At 36.8% G+C, this 15,578-nt stretch overlaps 4 protein-coding genes across 5 annotated transcripts in view; 3 read left to right on the forward strand and 1 right to left on the reverse strand.

The window, feature by feature from the left end:
- Nucleotides 1–5,297, forward strand: part of LOC115237217 (delta-1-pyrroline-5-carboxylate dehydrogenase, mitochondrial) — a 10,980-nt gene extending 5,683 nt beyond the window's left edge. The window contains exons 2-7 of the mRNA XM_029810115.1: nucleotides 1,646–1,862; nucleotides 1,929–2,360; nucleotides 2,460–2,870; nucleotides 2,960–3,138; nucleotides 3,218–3,406; nucleotides 3,571–5,297. Of these exons, the coding sequence (XP_029665975.1) occupies nucleotides 1,646–1,862; nucleotides 1,929–2,360; nucleotides 2,460–2,870; nucleotides 2,960–3,138; nucleotides 3,218–3,406; nucleotides 3,571–3,805 (1,663 nt within the window). The 3' untranslated portion in view covers nucleotides 3,806–5,297. The remainder of the gene's footprint in view (nucleotides 1–1,645; nucleotides 1,863–1,928; nucleotides 2,361–2,459; nucleotides 2,871–2,959; nucleotides 3,139–3,217; nucleotides 3,407–3,570) is intronic.
- An 83-nt stretch (nucleotides 5,298–5,380) lies between these two features.
- Nucleotides 5,381–6,937, forward strand: LOC115237219 (40S ribosomal protein S2). The gene is made up of 3 exons (XM_029810117.1): nucleotides 5,381–5,467; nucleotides 5,910–6,255; nucleotides 6,409–6,937. The coding sequence occupies exons 2-3, from the start codon at nucleotides 5,911–5,913 to the stop codon at nucleotides 6,895–6,897; spliced, it is 834 nt and encodes a 277-aa protein (XP_029665977.1). The 5' UTR covers nucleotides 5,381–5,467; nucleotide 5,910; the 3' UTR covers nucleotides 6,898–6,937.
- Nucleotides 6,938–7,185: 248 nt separating this feature from the next.
- On the forward strand, nucleotides 7,186–14,129 carry LOC115237215 (golgin subfamily A member 4). 2 transcript variants are annotated; one of them, XM_029810110.1, is made up of 8 exons: nucleotides 7,186–7,786; nucleotides 7,884–7,971; nucleotides 8,214–8,383; nucleotides 8,461–12,499; nucleotides 12,603–12,919; nucleotides 13,101–13,130; nucleotides 13,245–13,547; nucleotides 13,648–14,129. In XM_029810110.1, the coding sequence occupies exons 1-8, from the start codon at nucleotides 7,700–7,702 to the stop codon at nucleotides 13,669–13,671; spliced, it is 5,058 nt and encodes a 1,685-aa protein (XP_029665970.1). In that variant the 5' UTR covers nucleotides 7,186–7,699; the 3' UTR covers nucleotides 13,672–14,129. The 2 variants fall into 2 exon arrangements, with proteins under 2 accessions (XP_029665970.1, XP_029665972.1); XM_029810112.1 differs by lacking the exon at nucleotides 13,101–13,130.
- Nucleotides 14,130–14,140: 11 nt separating this feature from the next.
- The window catches only part of LOC115237218 (transmembrane protein 177), a 1,888-nt gene continuing 450 nt past the window's right edge, over nucleotides 14,141–15,578 (reverse strand). Inside the window, exons 2-3 of the mRNA XM_029810116.1 lie at nucleotides 15,362–15,506; nucleotides 14,141–15,285 (exon numbers count right to left, since the gene is read on the reverse strand). Coding sequence (XP_029665976.1) covers nucleotides 14,502–15,285; nucleotides 15,362–15,492 — 915 coding nt within the window. The 5' untranslated portion in view covers nucleotides 15,493–15,506 and the 3' untranslated portion in view covers nucleotides 14,141–14,501. The remainder of the gene's footprint in view (nucleotides 15,286–15,361; nucleotides 15,507–15,578) is intronic.

Here is a 15,578-nt window from a genome sequence, read left to right on the forward strand (position 1 = left end):
CACAGTCGGCTATATTTTACCGCTTTATCTATTCTATTATGTCAGATCTTTTTTAAGAAATAGAAGTATCGCCGAACGAAGTAATTTGAGTAATACTTCATGTAATTTACTTCTATAAGAAATTGCGAAATAATTGTAATTAACGTTTGATTATAGAAACTTAATGGATTATAAACAACGTTTATCCTTACATTATTAATTTATAATTTTTGCGATCGAATACTTATTGAAAATTTAGTGGTTGAATCTTCTTTTACAAATATCTTTTTAAAGCCAAATAACGTCTTTTGCGACCTTGCGTCGAAAAAGACAAAATTAGACGTTCGCGAATGTTCTTATTTCGGCGAAAATATGTTTAATCGCGAGAAATTCTTTTGTCAAATATTAATCAATTTTTGTCACTTACATGCTAACACATATATAGGGTGTCCCATTTTAAATGACGACCTCAAATATCTCTTGAACAATTTTAGAGAAAAATGTTTCAGACAAAAGTTGTAGGGTTCAAAGGGAGCCAATAGACCTTATTAGATTTTGGATCGGGGATCCGTGTTGACATAAAGAAAATAATTGTTTTTAAGAAAAAATATGTACTTATTTACAATGTATTTTTTTAAAACAATTATTTGTCTTTTTTATAGCAATTAATTTGTCTTATTATTCTGTACATAAAAGTATTACGTTAAGATTATTGAAAACTAAATATTTTACGAGATATTTTATTTTTTATATCAAAATATGTCAGATCAAGATATAAAATAACTCGAAAAAAACTTAATAAAAAGATACTTTATTATAGTGTTTTGAAAAGCTCTCGAGATAAGCTACAAGAATATGCAATGAAAAATAGGGGGTTTTATCTAAAAAAATTGACTTGACCCTACTGGGCCCAACACGGACCCCCAATCCAAAATCTAATAAGATCGTCTATTGGCCCCCTTTGAACCCTACAACTTTTGTCTGAAACATTTTTCTCTAAAATGCATTGTTCAAGAGATATTTGAGATCGTCATTTAAAATGGGACACCCTGTATAATTATAATGTTGATAATACAATCATGCCTGTGTGTAAAAGTAATTGAAATTGAAAATGTAAAATTGTAAAAAATATTTCGATTATTATTATGTAATCTTAATATTATTATAGCGATATATCCTCTTCCTGGAGATGAAATTTACGTTTACTATACTTTTTTGTAATAATTATCTACATTAATTATCGATAACCACGCTAATTAGGGTCAAGCGAAGAAGAGATTATATTGTTGTTAGTTGTTTTTTTCTCGCGTGTCTACGCGAATATTTCAATGTTTTCTCTCGTCTCTTTTAGACTTATTGATAATAAATGCGGTTGTAATATTTATGAACGGGAATATTAGATAAAATATTTTGCTCAAATGTGACAGCATAAGTAAACTAGAGACTCATCTTTAAACTCAAATACATATTTGACAACTGCGATAAGATTATTAGCTCAAGATTTTACCACAAAAGTGGCTGGATAAATATTTGAAAATCTTATCGGGGAGCTCTTAAGAGGACTTAGATAAATCTCCGTTTATCTGCTGATGTATCTTTGTTCCGGGAGGAATTAAAAAGAACTTCTCTTCCTTTATTAATGTTATTATTATTATCTGTTTGACAGAGTCGGCGTTAGATGCTTAGTAGGGTCAATAGTGCCGGTGCCAAGTCCGCCGGAATTTCCGCTGGAGAATGAGCCCATTCTCAGCTACAAGAAGGGCAGCCCGGAGAGAGCGGAACTGGAGAAGGTCTTGGGCAACATGGCCAATGAATGCGAGGAGGTGCCGTTAATTATAGGAAACGAGGAGATCAAGACCAACTTATGCAAATATCAGGTCATGGTACGTGTATCATAATCGCGTGGCACGAATTTGAATTTTTCTCTAATCAATGCAATTTTTTTTTAGCCACATAATCACAAGGAGAAGATCGCCATGTATTATTGGGCGACGCCAGAGCTCGTGAAGAAGGCGATCGACGTCGCGGTGAAGGCGCAACGGGAATGGGAGAGGTGGCCGATCGAGAAACGGTTGGAGATGTGGCTAAGGATAGCGGATCTCATGGCGACCAAATACAGGCAGCACTTAAACGCCGCGACGATGCTCGGCCAGAGCAAGACCGTGATACAGGCGGAGATCGACAGCGCAGCGGAATTGATCGACTTCTTCAGGATGCACGCGTACTTCGCGAAGGAGAGCATCAAGTATCAGCCGATCTCACCGGATCGGCAGACCCTCAACTCGATGAGGTATCGCGGTATGGACGGTTTCGTCGCGGCGGTGTCGCCTTTCAACTTTACCGCGATCGGCGGCAACCTCAGCTACACGCCGGCTCTGATGGTTTGTAACGCAAACCACACTGTGACAGCGCTTTAATCGAGGCTCTCGCGTCATAATAAAAATGTCATAAGCGCGTGACAACATGTACCGCGATTGCAGGGCAATGCTGTGCTATGGAAGCCATCCGACACCGCGTTATTGTCCAACTGGTGGATCTTTAAGATATGCAGGGAGGCCGGAGTGCCGCCTGGCGTGGTGAATTTCGTTCCGTGCGAGGGACCCGTGTTCGGCGACACCATCACGTCCTCGCCTTATCTCGCCGGACTCAACTTTACCGGCTCAGTACCGACATTCAATCGTCTGTGGGCACAGGTCGGCCAGAATCTCGCCAAATACAGGAACTATCCGAAATTGATTGGCGAGTGCGGCGGTAAGAATTATCATTTCGTTCACCCGAGCGCGGATGTGGAATCGGTCATCAACGCGTCGATAAAGAGCGCGTTCGAGTATAACGGACAAAAGTGCTCCGCTTGCAGTAGAATGTACGTGCCGGAGTCTTTGTGGGGTAAGGTGAGTGAAAATGCCGCTTTGTTAAATTCTTCGAGCGTATTATTTTTTCCGAGTGATTGATTTTTTAAACTAACTCTCTCTTGTTCCAGATAAAGGACGGTCTCTTAGATCTTCGCCAGAAACTCAAGATCGGCGATGTTCAAGATTTTACTGTGTTCACCGGCGCCGTTATAGACGCCACTGCGTTTAAACGTATTTCTAGTTATATCGATTATGCAAGGAAATCATCCAAGATGGAAATTCTCGGCGGTGGAGGCTCCGACAATTCGTACGTTTTGTGTCGCGATTATTATTAGCGCAACTTTAATGTTGTAACTGTTATCTTAAGATGCGAATCTCCTTTCTAGGTGCGGATACTTCATCGAACCGACAATAGTACAAAGCAAAGATCCAAAAGAAAAACTCATGACAGAAGAGATATTTGGACCGGTACTTACGATCTATGTTTACAAAAACTCCGATCTGGACGAAACGGTAAAATTGGTAGAGACATCAACGCCATACGCCTTAACAGGCGCAATATTCGCGGAAGACGAGTAAGTAAGAGTTGTAATTGTTATTCTTGACGTTCCACATGTGTGACACGTTGTATTTTAAATTGCATGCTGATTTCTCTAAACTTAAACATATATGTATATTGTATATATATTGTGTGTGTGTATTACGATAAAGTAAATAATATTCTTATTTATTATTGTAGAAAATGGGCAAAAAAGGCGCTTGAGGATTTAAAATATACTGCCGGTAATTTTTACGTCAACGATAAATCGACCGGATCAGTGGTCGGCCAACAACCATTCGGCGGCAGTCGAATGTCCGGTACAAACGATAAAGCCGGCGGACCGCATTATCCTCTTCGCTGGGCGTCCCCGCAATCTATTAAGGAGACCTTTGCGCCCATACGGGGATATGACTATCCGTACATGAGATCCTAAACACGGACGATTCATTATTGATTCATCGACGATTCATCTAGATTGGCGATAGTCGCGCGCGTCGCAAATTGAGCTCTCACGTTTGCAATATCTGATGAGAAAAACCGTATCGAAGCAGTACACTGCGATATTAATACATCCTGCATTGACTCGATAAGCGAGGAAGGGTTTCATAAATGAAGTGTTGTATAAATTCGTAACATTAAGAGACTCGTAAAAACGTTATTTTTTAATTAAGTTTCTTAATTGAGAAAATCAGATCAACACTTTATAATTACAGAAATAACATAAAATGTTATATCACATATTATAAAGTGAAGCTTTATTTGGGTAATATTTTTATCCCATGATATGACGTTTCTCGTTCAGTTCTAATCAGAAAAAAGTGAAGGAAAATTATATGTCAAAAATAAAAGAATAAGAATAAAGAAAAACAATAAAATAAAATATAAGTACTATGGGATAAAATCTTAAATGCTAGATTAATTTAACACGCGAAAATTGAAAAAAAAGAAGATTGATTTCATGTACTTTGCGTAAACATTTTGTCTCGATAAAAAGCATAGTAAATTTGCGACCGCAGTTTTATGATGCACGATAGAGGCACGATTAGAATTTTTTTAGATGAACTAATGCTAGAGAGAGGATGAGTCGCACACATATACACACACACACAGCTTTGTAAGCGAGTTAAAATATATTTAACCGCTTTCGAATGTTTTTGACATTACTTCGCGGCGGATACAAATGCGATGATTGGTCTTGCTACCCGCGGACATTGCTTCGTAAGCGTTGCACACGGATTATTCATCACTAGTACACATTATCAAAGTATTATCTGATGTGCATTTTGGAAACGTGAGATCTTTTCAGCGTGACACGTGATTTTTTTTTTTCTTTGTGTCTCTCCCTCTCGGTATAATAAAATTTTTATAACTCAGGTTTCGAGCGATCGTGTTAGAGAAAAAATAAGAGCAAAGCGACGCGTTTATCTACCAAGGGGTACTTTGATACATGTGAGAGGTACCTACATAATCTCTCAAAATTATAACCGATACTGGATATCGTTATTGTCAAGTGTCCTCAATGTCGACGAAATAGAGTAAATATTAATGTGATTGATAAAGCGCTTCGGCTTGAACATCCTGTTTAAGCGGCGCGATAATATATTCTACATTTCTTTTTTATTACTATTAGGGAAATTGTGTGATGCGGGTATGCAGTGACTTTGGTTCCTTTGTAATGTACTTTGTAAGATTGTATATACAGAAGACGATCTCTGTAACAATTAATAGACCTTTTAGATATACCCATAGACCCGATATCATCAATTGTCCTATGGTATCGTTCGCGATGTGGCTGAGACGAGATCGATGAGATTTTGCGAGTCGACCGAGTGATGGCCCAGGACATAGTAACTGACAATATGTTGTATACTGCGGCAAATGTTACAGCGTTATTTAAGTGTACAATAGCAATAAAAAAATATATAAATTAATATATATATGTATTTTCGTAAACATTGCTTCCTCGAAGCTGCAATAAAGAAACGCGCCATTTTTTTAAATGTCGGACGTGACGTTACACAGAATAGCGTCATCTCGAGACTCGAAATCTTCATTGGTCTTTCTTCCGTGACACCACGCGTAGGAAAGAAGTAACGTGAGTATATTCCCGAAATATTTCAATATTATTTTACATATATGTCACGATAACGAAACAATTTTTGCATACTTTTCATTAAGTTATATAAGACATTAAGAAATTTCTTTTAAAAAGGGAATATATCGTCGCGTTTCAAAATATTTTATGTGTGTGCCACGTGTGTGTTTTTGTTAGGTTAATTATAATCCCCTCAATGTTTCATTCATATATCATGAATTATTGTATTTTTTCTAGTACTCTTAATGCAATTCCTGCGTTTATATAATTAATAAGAATTAGAAAATATTTAATTAAATTATACATAATGATTGTAATGACATATTAGGTATAGCAGTTATCAACAATATTTTCAACAAGCTAAAATATATTTTTTAAAGTACGAATTATATTTTGTTTAATATGATTTTGATATATTATAATATTTTTCTTAATTATACAGAATGGCGGACGCTGCTCCAGCCGCACGCGGAGGCTTTCGTGGAGGTTTTGGTTCTCGTGGAGGCGATCGTGGAGGCCTGAGAGGCCGAGGTCGTGGAGGTAGAGGTCGAGGACGCGGCCGTGGACGCGGCAAAGAAGACAGCAAGGAATGGGTCCCTGTCACTAAGCTTGGTCGTCTGGTCAGAGACGGCAAGATTCAGTCCCTCGAGCATATCTACCTATTCTCCTTACCTATTAAAGAGTACGAGATCATTGACAAATTCCTCGGACCGGATCTAAAGGATGAGGTCTTGAAAATTATGCCAGTACAAAAGCAGACCAGAGCAGGTCAACGTACGCGTTTTAAGGTAAACCTAAAGTCTTTTTCTTTTTCCGACATTATAATTAATTAAAATTGACCAAAAAAAGAGATACAACAGTCTAATAATCTTTAATCTGATTAAACAAGACTAAAAAAGTTACATATGACAAGAATAATTAAAATGAAACATTTTTTATAGGCTTTTGTTGCCATCGGAGATAGCAATGGTCACATTGGATTAGGAGTGAAGTGCTCCAAGGAAGTAGCGACTGCCATTCGCGGTGCTATTATTCTGGCCAAGCTCTCCGTCGTGCCAGTTCGACGTGGTTACTGGGGTAACAAGATTGGCAAGCCTCACACAGTGCCATGTAAGGTAACTGGCAAATGTGGTTCCGTGCAGGTGCGCTTGATACCAGCGCCCAGAGGTACCGGCATCGTGTCTGCTCCGGTTCCCAAGAAACTGCTTCAGATGGCTGGTATCGAGGATTGTTACACCTCAGCCAGAGGATCCACCTGTACGCTTGGTAATTTTGCCAAGGCGACTTACGCTGCGATCGCTAAGACGTACGCGTATCTTACTCCTGATTTGTGGAAGGAACAGGCTCTGGCTAAGGCGCCGTATCAAGAATACGCCGACTTTCTGTCGAAAACTCATAAAGGAGGCGTTAGAGCGGCCGAAGTTGTCTAAATAAACATCCTCCAATCCCAGGAGAGCTCTTTGAAAAAATTGTCGAATGGATCTCATTATTTTCCTCCCGCATCTTTCGATTCCTTGAAAGTTAGTTTATTGTATACTTTAACTTTAATGTGTGTGTGTGTACTTGTATTCAAAATTAAGACGAGTTTTTAATTTATCAATATGTTGAGAAAAGTTTAGATCTAAAGTTATCTATTTTAGATAATATATGTAATTCCAATGGCTTTTTTTTTTTTTAGAGATTTTATGATATAATACTAAAAAAGAAAATTACTTGATATATTGTTTATAGGAGATTTATTTCACTATTAATTTATTCAATAGTATAACGCATTTGCATTTTGTAGCAAGTTTAATTTTTGACATTTGTTTTCATTGTCGTCGCAGATACAACGCTATTGTAAATCGTCATTCAACAAAAATCATCGTTAAAAACGGTGTCTGACGTTCAAATGACGTCATGACCACTCACCATAATGGCGGACGATGCACATATGTGGCATATAGTTAATATACATGAAATACATAATCAAATAATGTAAAGCTGAATTCTTCGTATCGACCGATCCTATTTTGCTCGCGAAGAGCGAAAATACGAGATTCCGGTTGCATTATGTTCGTTGTATTGAATCGCCTCGTCGTAGAACGGATTTTTTCAACTCGCGCTCTTGCTGTCACCAATCTCGAACCGTGTCCACGTAAACATCGTGTCCGCTCGATCGCTGCGGAAGAATTCTGATTCCATACGTTATCGCGCTTATCACACTAACCGCAGTTTCCGATACACGCCAGGATGTTTAAGAAATTCAAGGACAAACTAGCGGAGGAGATGAAGCAGTCGCCTGCCAGATTACAGGCGAGCGTGCAACAATTGGCGCAGGTTTCATTTGACGTTTCTCGACACGATTTAAATATGATTACAAATGACTATCATTGACTTGACGTTGGTCTTTTTTTTGTTGTTGTTACGTTTATAGGCTGTGGTATCGCCAGCACTGTCCAACAGCTCCATTCAGGAAGTGTCAGCGTCAAGTGACAATTTCAGTTTGACAGAAGATGGAGATGGTAAGCATATTTTTGTTTGCGTGTGAATCATTTAATATTTGACAAGATGCTCAGAATTTGGAGATTCGGTATGTTTGAAATATATAGGGTGAGTTACCAGAAACAGAATATTTAAATAGTTTTCTCTCAACTTTGAAGATAGAAAATATTTCAGAGGGATATATTATAAGTGTTCTGTTCTCTTGGCGATATACTCTGCATGCATTTTGAAGATTTAAATTAACATGATATTTTACTTACAGAAACACCAAAAAACACACCAGCAAAACACAGTTTCCAAAATGTTGACCTAATGTCGCCATCTTCGAATCGCGTGGAGATTTCAAGAAGATCTTCAGTAAGCAGTGTCACTAGTGATGCATCTTCGTTGTTTCCAATGTACGAAAGTCCTTCAAATTTATATCACTTACAGGTTTGTCTTGTTGTTTAAATATCTATCAGCAAATGATTTGTAATTCTTTGTTGAAACTAAAAGTTTTCATTTTACAGTCGGATATGGATCAATCTGCCAGCGAAGTGGATGATAATATTAGTCCTCATCTTGATAAAGTTACAAAGGATCAGTTATATTCTGCTTATCGAAAGGTACAAGCAAAATATCAAAAATATCGTGGTAGATATACTGATCTAGCTACACATTATCGCGAGTTGGACAGAGTAAAAAGCAGGCTGGAATCTGTATTAGTTGAAACACAGGACAAAGTTCTAAGGAGAATAACTGATCTAAAAGAACAATGTCAATTAGAGCAACAAGCGAAAGCGCATTTGGAAGAGGCACTGAGAAATGATATAGAAGAAAAGGATCACATTATAAATACATTAAATACAAAAGTTAAATTATTACAAACAAGCGGACCAACTTTAGACAATTCAGTATCGGAAGAAGGAAAGGAAAATTCCAAAGACAACCTAATTGATCTGACCAATGAGCCGTCTAATGAGGATGAGAATAACGCTCTGTCAGCAGAAAACACTCAGTTAAAGGATAAGTTAAAAAAATTGGAAAATCTTGTTTTGAAATATAAGGAATCCTTGAAGCGCAATAAAGAAAAGTTTACTGAAGTGATGAAGGAGAAGAATACTTTGGAGAACGATTATACGGCGCTAAAAAATTCCACTGCCGAGGAAATAGATGCAATAGAAGCTGAATTGAGTACAGCGCATACCGCGATCGAGAAACTGACGGAACAAGTGGATATTTTGCTTAAACGCGAGGAGGAATCGGCGATTTCGTTAGCCGAGAATAAACTTTCGGTTCACAGGGAACTTGAGGAGAAGGAGGAACAAATAAAACAGCTACAAATCGATCTGAAACATACGATCGAGGATAGGGAGAACTTAAACGAAGCAATAGTGAGATACAAAACTGAATTGGATAAATTGAAAGCTTTGCATTCTACAAATATAGCTGCGGATAAGGATACGACGGCGCATGACGCTAAGGAAAAAATCGAAGCAGTGAGATCTACGCAACAGGCGGCTATAAGACGTGAAGAAGTCGATCATGGCGAAGAGACGAAATCGGAAAAGAATGAGAATATGTTGGAGGAACTAACGCTTCGTTTGAAGGAAAAGGAAATAGACCTCCAAGAATTGCAGCATAAATTAGATGAACTGAAGAAACAAAATGTGGAGTATAGACATGACAAGGAAGCACTGCAGGCCCAGCTGACAATTTATAAAGAAACATATTCGGAACTAAAGGATGAATACAGTGCGCAAAAGATTATTATGGAAGAGAAACGGAAAGATGCCAATGCGACGATCGAGAAACTTCAGGCCACGGTACAAAGCGTTGACAAGGAATTGGAAAACATGAGAAACGCATTGATCGACAGGGATCAGGTTTGTGAGAATTACAATAAGAAGTTACAACAATACACAGCCATGCTCGAAAAGACTAAACATAAACTGACGGAACAAGAGACACAGATAAAGTCTCTTAAAGACAAATTGGAGGATAGGACGGAACTTTCCGAGATGCAAAAAGAATTGGAGAATAAAAAAATAGAATTAAACGAAGTACACAATGAGCTCGAGTGTTGCAAATCCACAATCGACGATTTTAAAAATAAAGTCCAAGCGGACAATTCGGCTTTAAGTTTACTGAAAAAGGAAAGAAGCGATTTGATAAATCGTCTTGTTTATTACAATGATTGTATGCAGCGTTTAAAGCAGGACTGCGTGAATATTAAAAGTGTTGTGAAAGAAGAATTTTTAAATCGAAAGGCCGAAATATCGAATCTGAACGCGACTCTTGCTATGTCTTTTGTAAAGCTCGAAGAAGAAAACGTGACACTCAAATCCGAAGTGAATGACTTGCATTTGAAAATAAAGCATATAGAACAATTCACATCTAAAGATATAGAATTGCAATCTGAATTGACACAAGCTGTAAATCTCAAATCCATGTTAGAAGCAGAACTGAAACAGACTAATGAACAATTGAAAGAGATGACATTGAAGAGCGATCATTATGATGAACTGAAAATAACGAATAATAAATTAACAGCCGAAATTGATAATCTTACTTCTAAAATACACGATTTGGAAAAAGACTCGCATAAGTTGACGCAATCACAACAAGAAGTCAAGACTTTGAAGCAGGAACGGTTGAGAGCGTTAGAGAACCTCGAGTCTGTAAATCACGCGTTATCGGTTGAGATTGATGATTTAAGAGAGAAGCACACACAGGCCAGTCATATCTTTAAAGAAGTGGACGAATTAAATGCCAAGTTACGCGAGGCGACCGATGTCATTAACTCATTGAAATCGGAAAGCAGCGATAGAGATGCGCTTCGAGATGAATTGTCCACTTCGAGATTGGAAATTGCTCGCTTGAAGGACAATCTGGCTGAAAAAGAAGGTGAAATAAAGATACGCGATGAGAGACTGGTAAACGAAGAAGAACGTATCGCGCTTTTACAATCTACGTGCGACGCTCACGTACAGAAAATCGAGGGATCTATGAAGGATTATCTAAGTTTGAAAGCGGAATATCAAGAAGCGAGTGAGAATCACGCAAAAGAAATTGCCCAATTAATGGAAAATAATAAAGAATTGCAAGAAACGATAAATGTCAAGCTTGTACAATTAAAAAAGATGAAAATGATCAAAGAACGACAAAATAAAACGATCGAAGAGACGAACGCCGAACTTGACAAACTGAAGACCAAGCACGCAGAATTATCCAACGTGCTGGGAACTTCTGAGAAACAAATAGAATTGTTGAAATTGGAAAATGCTCAACTCGCGAAAATTACTTTGGAGAATAAAGATTTGAAGGATAAACATAACGATCTTTTAAGTCGCAATCAAAAGCTTTGCGAAAATGAGGAGGCTCTGAAGCAAAAAATCGGAGATTACGAGAGGGATATTGAAGAATTACAGAAAACAATAAAGAATTACGTGGAATCGTATAAATCTCAATTAGATAGTCAGAACGAGGAAACGGAACGTCTAAATAATGAATTAATAAACATTAATACAAAACTCGAATGTAAAAAGACGGAATTAAATACATTAAGTGAAAGATTGGCGATGAGTGAGAGAGAATTGCAAGAAGTTGGAGAAAAACTTGATGAACGAAACAACGAGTTGCATGATAAAGTCTCCAAATTAAATGCAGCTGTAACAAGTGGTAATATTTTGAAAACAGAGAAAGAAGAACTTCTTGAGGAAGTAAAATTACTGAGAGATGAAGTTGCAAGAATTAAAGATGTAGAAGATAAGAACATGAAGCTGAAATCGGAACTTAATGATTTTATCGAAAAGAATTCGGACACAGAGGCGATACGTTCAGAATATAATAAATTGATTGCCGAGCAAGCAGCCTTAAAAGATAAAATAATCGAATTAGAGGATTTAAACTCTCATAACGTAGAGTTAAAAATAAATTTGAATAATTTACAATCTAGCTTAAAAGATCTACGTACAGAAAACAACAGATTGCAATCAGAATTAGACGGTCAATCCGGGAAAAATTCTTCGACGGAATTGGACGCCTTAAAAAATTTATTGACGGAGAAAGATGCCGAGATAAGATTATTAGAGGACAAAAATTCCAACATGTTGCAAGAGATTGGAAACTTAAGACAGTTTTCGCTGGAAGTCGACGAAAAAAGAAAGGACGTCAACACGCTGAAAAATTCGATCTCATCATTGGAACAAAAAGTCGTTAGTCTACAGTCGGAAATTAATTCTCTCGCTCGGACGAACAATACATTGCGAGAAGAATTAGAAATCGCTCGTAATGATACAAAGTGCCAGCTCGATAACGACAAATTGCATGAAGAGAATAAGAGATTGGAGGCCCAGCTCGACGAAGCATTGATAACATTCCAAGCGAAAGAAACGCAGATGACACTAGTGAGTAATGAACTGAAAGCGCAAACTAATCAAATGAAAGAAGAATTGAAGACCAACGAGGAAGAACAAGGAATGAGGCTGAAGCAATTGGTCAAAGAGTTCCAAGCTCAATTACATGATAAAGAAGAAGAGCTCCAAGCCGCGTTGGAGAAACGTTTTGGTAAAATATGTTTTATTTTTCAAAAAATATATAAATGTGTAAAATAACATATTTTTAAAATATCTTGATGTAATGCGTAATAACCAGTATTTAATCTTTATAGATCGCCAACAGAATTACGAGTCGAATCTTGTGCAACAGTATAAGGAACAACTGAAAGATTGTCAAATAGAATTGACAGAGAAGTCTGAGCAACTCGAGAGCCTTGTTCTGGAGAAGAAAGATGCAGTGGCGGAAAAGGGAAAGGATATCGATTGCTTGGTTGAAACAATCGAACAGCTTAAGAAGGAACACAGCAACGAAATAAAAGAATTGGAAAAAAGATGGAAAGCCATCGTGCAACAGAAGATAGATAATCTGCAAGGTAAACACGAGGAGGAATTAAATGAGTTGACGAAGGAGTGGCAGAACGAAAGAAAGGTGAGTTCACATAATTATGGATTGAAGTATAATTTGATTTAGTGCATTTGTTGTTAGATCTGAATGTACATATTTTTTCAGTGGAATTATTCATTCATGCACGTTTCATGTATATATATATGTATTCTTTTAAATTTAATTTTTTAATTTGCGTTTATATATGTATTCGCATTATTTTCAGCTTAATATACAAACCGAAGCAGATTCCGAGGTAAAGCTTATTTTGTTTTGCTTCTTTTTCTTTAATGTCTAGAGCTATTACAGTTTTCTCCTACATGTATAGCGTAATTAAAATGAATTCAAATTAAATTAAAATTTCGTACAGGAATTAGAGAGCACATCGCGCGTGGCCATGGCCGCGATACAAACGAGCACCGGTTCGATTCATACACTACAACAGACCTTGACATCTCAGAGACGAGAGATTGCAGAGCTCAGAAAGCTAGTGAAACTCCGGCACGACACGTTAGAAGATTCTACAGAAATTGAGTATCTCAGAAATATTCTATTCGAATATATGATGGGAAGGGAGACCGTGGTACTCGCCAGAGTGATCGCTGCTGTTGTCAAGTTCGATCAAGAACAAACCACAAAAATACTTAAAAAGGAAGAGGATAAACTGACTCTGGTAAGCACAACTGTATGCAAAAAATATATATATATATATAGTATATATAGCGTAACATAGTGTGACTGATACATCTCTAAGCTATGGATTTTTTTTTCAGTTTGGCTCGCTTGGTCTTTCATAGTCCGAAATGTACTTTTATGTATAGAAGTTCACAAATGTTCCATAGGCTATTGATGCGGTTTCTATATTTCTATAGGCCATTATTAACATGGGCATCTTCAGTCTCATATATAAGAAGGAAAGCAAGAGAATTGTACAAAATAGTTAAAATATGTAATACAATATATCTTATAGATTTTTTTATAAATATTAATTTAACAGAATGTTATATATACGCGCGATAAGGCTTATATAATATACAAATACAGATGATTTATAAAATGTGTCCTTATCCTGATTTTTATTGTGTAAAATATAATCATATATGCTATAGACACACATGTTGGAAGTACATACTTTTATGATAAATATTTTATACATTAAGGACTTAGAATGCAATATCGTAAGTAAAATTATACTATTCTAAAGAATAATGTGTATATATACGTAATGTATAATTGATAATATATATTCATATAACGAATATTGTGTTCCAGATAGTAACAGTTTATTATCATCAACAATCTACATTGACATTTATGACGTGTAAGAAATATACATATGTACATGTATATGTAATCATGTGCATTTATACTTTTCAATGCGCTCACATTCACAAGGATATCTGACATGCCACTCATCATTTTTTTTCATACAAACACGAAGCGGTCGAATCACAATTAATTAAACGAAAAGGTATGTTTTTTTCAAGTACCACAGAAAAATGAATTGTTGAGTACAAGTGCACTAAACATCATTAAAATTTTGATCGTTGCATAACTCATCTTGGACAGAATGTCATGTAAAAAGAACACTTTTTCTAGTTATTGTAAGTGCAAGAAAAGATTTATTTCACGTCTTACAATCCAAATTTTGCAAACCAAATTGCGAATCAAAGAAGTCCTTACTGTAAGAAAGTGGCACATGTTTCTGCCTCAAGAAAGTCTGTTCATTTCCATAAGCGGTATATATACGTTTTCCTTCCTCCCCTAAGAGAGATCTTATAGCTCTATTTCTAATTAATGTTTTCTCATAAAATTCTTGTCCTCCTTTAATATAATCGGCTCCTAGACTACACAAGGCTTCATCGGTCTTTCTGTCGAGATGATAACTTCGATAATCTTTGATACCAAACCATGATATTGCACCGCATACAGTGAAACTCGAATAAAGCGTACGACATAGTATCACATTCTGGTTGCGCAATTTGAATCTGTATGTTATAGCGTTATAAAATGTCCACAATATTGCTATGATAAAAGCCAGTATGTATGAATTGAAATATGGTTCCTCCGCTTGAATTCGCAGAATCTCGCGCGCTATCGCGAATTTTTGCGCATTCTCCGAAAGTATCGACGCATTCAGGAAACTTTGCGCGTCTTGTCGCGTCCAGTCTATCGGCTCCTCCTTGATCTGCAAGTTCTCACGGAGTTGCTCTGCTGTATTAGTAAAATTAGCAGGAATTCCCAGTATCGCTCCGTACTTGTTATTGAGTGTCCCAGCGTGAAGTAAATCGAAACCAAACACACTGAAGGGCTTTATAATATTCCTAATGTCATCGGATAGTTTTAAATCGTCCATTATTTTCTGGATCCTTTGTAGGATCTTAAAATCTAACGGCGCTTCTTTGCCAATTCTGTATATATGGGAAAAGAAAACATTAAATTATAGATTTGGAGTGAATACGAATATCAGTAACTTCTACTACTTACTGATATCTGGCTACCATGTATCTGTATTTACTTAGAAAGATAGTATGTGGCATGAGAACTGTGTAATATCCGACAGCAGTTGCAGTTACGCCCAAGATCAAGTTTCTATATTTAAATGAAAATATATTCATTCTGCTACAGGGCTCTGAAAACAAAGTTATATACAGTTTATCTCTAAATCTCTGATACTTGTTAGTATGATTTCAGAACAAAAAAA

This window comes from Formica exsecta, unplaced genomic scaffold (assembly GCF_003651465.1).
Source record: "Formica exsecta isolate Colony F162 unplaced genomic scaffold, ASM365146v1 scaffold282, whole genome shotgun sequence".
In the NCBI taxonomy this organism is placed as follows: domain Eukaryota; kingdom Metazoa; phylum Arthropoda; class Insecta; order Hymenoptera; family Formicidae; genus Formica; species Formica exsecta.